This window comes from Salvia hispanica, chromosome 6 (genome assembly GCF_029641045.1).
Source record: "Salvia hispanica isolate PSC_SH4W2 chromosome 6, Shi_PSC_v1, whole genome shotgun sequence".
NCBI classification, from domain to species: Eukaryota; Viridiplantae; Streptophyta; class Magnoliopsida; order Lamiales; family Lamiaceae; genus Salvia; species Salvia hispanica.
In genome coordinates, this window is record NC_142697.1 from 33,433,612 (window position 1) to 33,441,477 (window position 7,866).

At 32.8% G+C, this 7,866-nt stretch overlaps 1 protein-coding gene across 7 annotated transcripts; it reads right to left on the reverse strand.

Annotated features, from left to right (window-relative positions):
• Nucleotides 1–364: 364 nt before the first annotated feature.
• Nucleotides 365–7,217, reverse strand: LOC125203650 (uncharacterized). 7 transcript variants are annotated; one of them, XM_048102045.2, is made up of 6 exons: nucleotides 6,716–7,216; nucleotides 6,350–6,571; nucleotides 6,008–6,220; nucleotides 4,094–4,312; nucleotides 1,072–3,057; nucleotides 365–972 (listed from the first exon to the last, which is right to left on the reverse strand). In XM_048102045.2, the coding sequence occupies exons 1-6, from the start codon at nucleotides 7,176–7,178 to the stop codon at nucleotides 569–571; spliced, it is 3,507 nt and encodes a 1,168-aa protein (XP_047958002.1). In that variant the 5' UTR covers nucleotides 7,179–7,216; the 3' UTR covers nucleotides 365–568. The 7 variants fall into 7 exon arrangements, with proteins under 7 accessions (XP_047958002.1, XP_088917280.1, XP_047958004.1 ...); XM_089061154.1 differs by having other exon boundaries at nucleotides 6,008–6,217; nucleotides 6,350–6,465; nucleotides 6,716–6,914; XM_048102047.2 differs by having other exon boundaries at nucleotides 6,350–6,465; nucleotides 6,716–6,914.
• Between the last annotated feature and the right edge of the window lie 649 nt (nucleotides 7,218–7,866).

Below are 7,866 nucleotides of genomic sequence, written 5' to 3' on the forward strand. Positions count from 1 at the left end.
GTGAAAGTTCATGATTTTAGAAGCAATTTACCCTTAAAATAAATTATCTCTCTACCTTTTCCTTTCATACTTTATTCTTCTTTTACTTAACTCAATTAACACAATTTTTTTTTATAATTTATGTGCCAAAAAGAAATGCATTCACTACTATAGAACGGATATGTAGTATATATGATGCTTGAAAGAACACCATTATTTTCACATGTATATATTGTCCAATAAAATATATAAAACCTTTTGGCATGGGCGGATCCGCCTATTAAGAGGTGGGGCATTTGCCCCTCCTTAATTCTTCTTTGCCTTTATAGATTGTTATAAATTTTCAAATATATGTAAAAAATTGCCCTAAATGCCACTGTTCAAATATATAAAAAATTCTTATACATAATTTTGCCCCTGCTACAATAAAATTCTGGATGCACCCTCGTTTTTTGGGATTTTAATACTCGTTGCTGCAAGTATACAACTTTACGGTCTCATTATATTCTAAGTCAAATTCAACACATATCATACATATTTCTATTGTGGAATTTATTTCATGCTCTGCTATATCGGATATATACAAGAATCAAACCCTCGTATGGCGAATACTAGCTGCAAAAGCATACCCTGGACGACGCCTTTCTGTCCCTGCAACAATTGTAGCATAGATCTTGTGCAAAGCAGATGTTGCTTCAATCATGTTGATTCTTTCATCTGCTGAAACGGCTAAACATTTCATTGCCAATATAAATATTGACAACAAACATTGCACCTTGGTAGAAAAATGTTGATCTTCCCTTGACAACAATTCTGGCGCAACCATTTGAGTTGCTACATTTTGATCTAATGCTTCACTTATCCACTCTTTTATGCCCCTTTCTTCACCGAACATATCGTCTGTCGGCCTTTTTCCAGTGAATATCTCTAACAGCAATATCCCAAAACTGTATACATCCCCATTTGTTGACACTTTGCCTTCCATTCCAAACTCTAGTTGTATCACGAACATGCATTCAATATTTTGTTACGATTAGTAAAACATTTTAATAAAATGAGAAATAAATATGAAAAATTAACATCATGCATCACCTGGTGCTGCATAACCAATGGTTGCCATTGTTTGTGTTTGAATGACAGTTTCCCCTCCATCGAAAAGCTTGGAAATACCAAAATCAGCAAGATGAGCAGTCATGTCTTGATCAAGCAACACGTTACTTGGCTTTATATCACAATGAACAACTGGGAATGTATGGCCGTGGTGAAGATATTCCAATGCTGCTGCAACATCTATGGCTATTTTCAATCTTTGTATAAGATCCAAACCACACATGTTGGAATGTAACCATTTATCCAAGCTTCCATTTGGCATATATGTGAGAATCAATGCCCTAAATTCCATATTACAACAACATCCAATAACTTGAACTAAGTTTCTATGTCGAATGCTGCTCAATATAGAAGTTTCCGCATCAAAGCTCCTTAATGCTCCTTGCAGTTCCAAGTTGAACACTTTTACTGCAACTTTCAACCCATCAGAAAGTATTGCTTCGAATACAGAACCGAAACTACCTCTCCCAAGTAGGTTGGTTTCACTAAATGAACTTGTTCCTCGTTCAAGTTCTATGTAAGAAACTCTTCTCCCTTTAGTAGTTGATGGTAAAATATTAGTTGTGGGTGCTAATTTTTTCTGTTTACACATCTTTATGTAAACAAGAACAACAATCACCACAATGACAGCCAAAATCAAAGATGACACCATTAATTTCTTTAACCATGATCTATGATGATTTGTGGGGCACGGTGGAACTTGAAATGTTATTGGACCACAAAGTGCTAAGTTGTGGGAAAAAGACGAAGCACTAAAGTTTTGAAAATGTCCTCCATCTGGAATTTTTCCCTTCAATTTGTTGTTGGAAACATTAAAATTTTCTAGCAAGGGAAGGTTCTCTAAGGACTTGGGTATTGACTCAGAGAGATTATTGTAAGATAAATCCAATGTTACCAAACCTCTAATCCTTCCCAACGATTGAGGTATGACTCCACTGAACAAATTATTCGATAAGTTGAGAAATGTTAGCGATTGGCAATCGGCAATGGAGTTGGGAATACCATCTGAAAATTGATTCGATGACAAATCGAAGGAGGTGATTAACTTTAAATTTCCAATTTGTGGTGGCAATTTACCACTCAAATGATTCAAGGACAAGTTCAAAGTCACAAGGTCGGTAAGAATCCAAAAGTTGGGAGGAACAATTGAATTCAATTGGTTGGAGCCTAAGTTGACAACTCTAAGTGACTTAACTTTACCCAAACATTCAGGTATTGGACCCACAAGCATGTTACCATGTAGACTTAACTCCCCCAAATTAGTAATTTGGCAGATATCATTAGGGATAGAATCTCTCAATTGATTTCTATTTAGATCTAACCTTTGGAGTTGCTTCAATTTTCCAATCATTGGTGGAATGGGCCCACTGAGCTGGTTTATAGCCAAGCTTAGTAATAGCAAACTGCTTAAGTTTCCTATTTCAGCCGGAATGCCACCCATGATATTGTTGTTTAATGCTGCAAAACTCTCAAGAGAAGAGGAAAAATTCCCAATTGAGGGGGGTAGGATGCCATTTAGTGGATTGCTTGATACTTCCAAGCTCTTCAAATTTCGACAATTAGTTAATGAAGAGAGAAATGTCAATTCCTGAGATGGGAATTCTGTTCCACTCAAATTATTATTCCAAATGAAAAGTGCTTGGAGGAACTTCAATTTACCAAAGTAGGGTATGGAACCACTAAATGAGTTGGCAGACATGTCCAAGACTGTCAGTTTAGAAGCATTGGTGAGAGAGGTTGGAATTGGGCCACTGAGGTTGTTATAAGCCAGTATAAGCCGTTTAAGATTGACAAGTGAATTCCCCAAATCTGAAGGAAGAGTACCAGAAAAATCATTGTACGAAATTTCGAATATCATCAATGTTGATATGTTGAATATGGAAGATGGGATGGATCCATATAGGGAATTGCTAAACACAGTGAAAACTTCGAGCATCGATAGAGTGCCAATCTCTTGTGGTATTTCACCTGTCGTAATAATCGCTGTGAATGAGAGTGTATATATTTATATATAGGGTCGCACTGGATGAAAATCACTCCGTTAGATGATAACTCAACTACTAATTTGAACCCATTAGATATGGAAATTAATGAGCATAATATTGATCTTGACGGATATCATCAATACTAACGTAGATAATATTGCCTGAACGATAAAAAAAAAAAAAAAAAGGCAAAACACATTCTTAGGTCCTTATACTTTAATCAAAATGTTCATTAGGTCCTCGTACAATTTTTTCGTTTTAATAGGTCTTTATACCTTTCTTATAAATTTCATCACATCCTCGTACAATTATTTCGTTTTAGTAGGTCCTTATACTTTGATTATAACTTTTATTAGGTCTATATACAATTTTTTTAAAGATATTCTTTTACTTTTATCTTAGATAATAATTTATATTTAATTAAATTTAATGAACCTTTTAATTTTATTATTTTAGCTTATCTTATGATTATTAATATTCAGGGTATCTTTCAATATATATATAAATAATCAATTAAAAATTCAGATAGTTATTCTAAAAAAAAAACTTCGATTTTAATCTTCAATCATCACGGTTAATCTTTTTATTATTCTCTACAACTTATTGAGATTATTGGATAACAAGATGATATATCTTTATAGACTATGCTAAGTTAAATAATGGAATATTAAAAAAGTTCATTAAGTTTAATTAAATTTAGATTATTATCCAAGATAAATATAAAAAAGTCCCTAAAATAAAAGATTGTACACGGATCTAATGAAAATTATGATAAAAGTATAAGGACCTACTAAAACGAAAACTTGTACGAGGACATTATAAAAATATTGTGAAAAGTATAAGGACCTATTAAAACGAAAAAATTGTACAAGGACCTAGTGAACATTTTAACTAAAGTATAAGGACTTAAGGATGTATTTTGCCTTAAAAAAAATTAGATAGTTTATTATGTAACAAAATAAATCTAACCACTTTTTCTCTCTTACAAATTATATCTTTAAACAAGAAAAAAAATATACCTGTGAAATAATTGAATGCCAAGTATAAATCTCTAAGCATGCTCGTATTTCCAATTGAACGAGGAATGTTGCCACTGAGATTGTTTTGGGAAAAGTCCAACAATTGAAGATGTTTGCAAGTCAACATATTTGGTGGAATATTCCCTTCAAGTTGGTTCTCTGAGAGATAAACTTCTCTGATGCTGGAATTATTATTGCACATAATACTTGGGAGCCAACCTAAGAGAATTATTATCCAAAATATTATAGAGTTTGTTTTCAAAAGGTGTTTTACCAAAGTACTAATATCGAATAATCCCTTTTGTCCTATAGAAATAACACATCTTGGATTGACATAATACTCAATTGTTAATAAGAGATAAAAAAAGAAAAATTAGTATTATTAGTGGAGAATGGTCCATATCATTAAAGAGAGAAAAAAGTTACCTAAAATAGAAATGACTAAAAAAAAGAGTCAATTTTCATGGGAGGGAGGGAGTGCATAGTAAAAATTTGATTTTTTATTTCACTTTTTAATGAATTGTAGGTCTATATTCGATTTTGCTCGTTAGGATTTTCAATTGTTAATTGTGCTAATTTTGTTTTATTCGCAATTCCCCCATAATATTATTTATTATCAATTTTTATATTAATAATTATACCTTTAGAGTAAGGATTTTGATCTGTGCAAAATTAGATTTTAATATATAAACGCAAAATAAAATCATACAGAATGCATGTTTAGGTCATTGGTAGTGTATTTTTACGTCATTTTAATAATAAATGACTTAAAACTGATTAATAATGACCTTCTGTGTTTTTGGCCAATTATTGATCGTTAGATCACCTAATCCTAGGCTCAATATTTGAGCAAATGGACAAATAGATAAAAAAAAACTAATAATAACCATACTACAATATATAGAGAGGTTTAAATTAGAGTCCTTGTTAACGTGAGAACATGAAAACCATTTTCCTATGCGCATTTATTAAGAGAGTTCAAATAAAAACTCGATTTTGAGAAGAAAAAACAAATCATGTGTGATCCTTTAATTATGCCAACTCAAATATTCGAATTCAGTGCCAAAGAAAGTGTCACTTATACTTATTAGTGTAACTATATGGAGTACCTTTCCAAGTACAATTTTTCTAACCAAAATACTAATTGTAGCCAAAATATAATACTAATATATTATTGATTTAATCCTTAAGTAGTAAAGGAAAACAATAAAATTTAGATAAAAAATTACTCCCTCCGTCCCACTAAAGATGATTCACTTTCTTTTTTGGTTTGTCCCAATCAAGATGACCCATTACTAAAATTGGAAACACCTTTATCTCTACTTTATTCCATTTCTCCTACTTTCCTCTCTCCACTTTACACACAAAATAAAAATGCATAAAATCCCGTGCCGCCCAAGGAATGAGTCATCTTCCTTGGGACGGAGGGAGTACTACCTATTTCCATGAAAAATAGACAAGATTGTGAATGACACAGGTTTTAATGTATAATTGTTAAAGTAAGAGAGAAATAAGAAAAGTAAGGGAGAGATAGAGCAAAAAGGCAGTCAAATGAGTATTAGTGGATTGTAGGGTCCATATTTAGAATGATGTATAGAGTTAGTATTGATTGAAAACTTTCCTTTTTGAACTTAGTCTATTTTTTGTGAATAACCAAAATGGCAAAACTTGTCTATTTTTCGTGGACAGAGGGAGTATAGTGTAGGGGTCCAAATTACGGTGAACAATTCTGAGGTATATTCAGAAGCGTCGTCTCAAGAAGAAGTTGTGACATAAGCAATAGGGGTTGGAGACGAAGAATTTTATTATCGAAGTTGAAATTATTTTTTTATTTTAAAAATTATACTAATATCTTACTTTTTGAACTTATAGTTACTTAAACTAGATTTTAAAACAACGGTTCAATAGCCATACCTGTGAACTTGTTATTATCAAGATATAACTTCTCAAGCATCGGTAGATTGTGGAATGTTGAGATACTTCCTGACAAACTATTGTCAGAGAAACTTAAGAACGTCAAGGAAGACATGTTGAAGATAGAAGATGGAATATCTCCAGTCAGAGAAGCGTCGTCGATGTTTACTCTCTCTAGTCTCGAAAGATTTCCTATTTCAGGCGGAACCCCTTCTGTGAGAATAAAAATATACCATTTATATATACTTCAAGAATAAAAAATACACGAAATTGCATGGATAAACAAATCGCACCGCGTTTATCTATAAAATCAAATATCGAACGAAGAACAAATATTTATACCTCGAAATCCATTATTGTACCCCAAGTACAAGTATGTTAGCATTCTCAATCTCCCAATTTCACGTGGGATGTTGCCACTGAAATTATTGAAGGATAATGACAAGATCTCAAGAGGCCTGCATTTCCATATATTTGATGGAATATGTCCTTCAAGTCGGTTATATGAGAGTGACAATATTTTGATGTTGGGCATATTGTTGCACATATCATTTGGGAGCCAACCTGATAGGCTATTATTTCTGATTCTAATTTCTCTTATGGAAGACACATTGAACATATCATGTGGTATGGGCCCACTCAATTGATTATTGTTCAATTGTAATATTTGTAGCATGGTATTGTTAAACAAAGACATAGGAATTGTACCTAAGAAAGTGTTGTTGTACAAATAGAGCTCCTCCAGTTGAGGTAAAATACCCAACCATGTTGGTATTTCTCCGGTAAATGAATTTGCTCCCACATTCATCACCTTCAAACGACGCAGTTTAGAGAGCTCAAAGGGTAACGTCCCCGTGAAACTATTGGAACTGATATCCAAATATCTAAGAAACGAAAGGTTTCCGAGATGTGGAGCGACAGTTCCAGCAAGGTCGTAGCCAGGGAGATTGAGAGCAGTGACACGACGGTGTTTGAGGCCGCACGACACACCAATCCAATAACAAACTGATGCATTTTGAGACCAATTGGTGCTCAAGATAGCATTAGGGTCGGAAGTGATGGAGTTTTTGAAGGAAATCAGTGCATTTTTATCTGTGACAGAATTCAATGAGAAGGCAAAGCCTATTAAAAATAAGATTGACAGAACAAAGGAGAATATTGAAGTCTCCATTACTAATTAGCTACTTGTTTTTCATTTGGGTTGCTCTTCTTATGTAGAGTCCAACTGCTTTAAAAAGTAGCTAGCTAGATGCAATTAATTTGTAAAAGATGGGTCGTTGTCGTCAACTCAATTATTTGTACCAAAAAGTAGTGAGATGCTATTAATTTTCACGAATATGAAGATGAATAGATTGATTTATATAAATTTGTATTGACTATAATTTGCACCTCTCTATCCATTCAGAGGGTATGTAACTTTTGTTTGTCTGAAAAATTAGGTGGGAAAATTGATCAAGTAGGGGAGTAATAAGTTAAAGCCATAAACATATGGTGTAAATAATGAAATCATATATTGATGTTTGATATGTATTGAATTTTCATTTTAGGTAGTGCCCTATTTAAATGTGATGGCCAAATAAGGTACGATATATCTAATTTTTTTTCATCTATCCAAGCTATTTTCCGCAACTATTCTCACCTTTTGTTTTAGTTGTTTAATCTCACAATCCTAATCATATTTTCAATTACTTTAACAAAACGGGATTACAAAAAAGAGAAAATAAAAATAAAAATTTATGAACTTCATTTCTTCTCCACAATGTTTAGGTTATTATGAGTAACCGAAAGTTATACATGATCAGTCTTCGTCAACGATGCACTATTAGGTCCCTCCATAATGAATTTGCTACTTGTTTTCA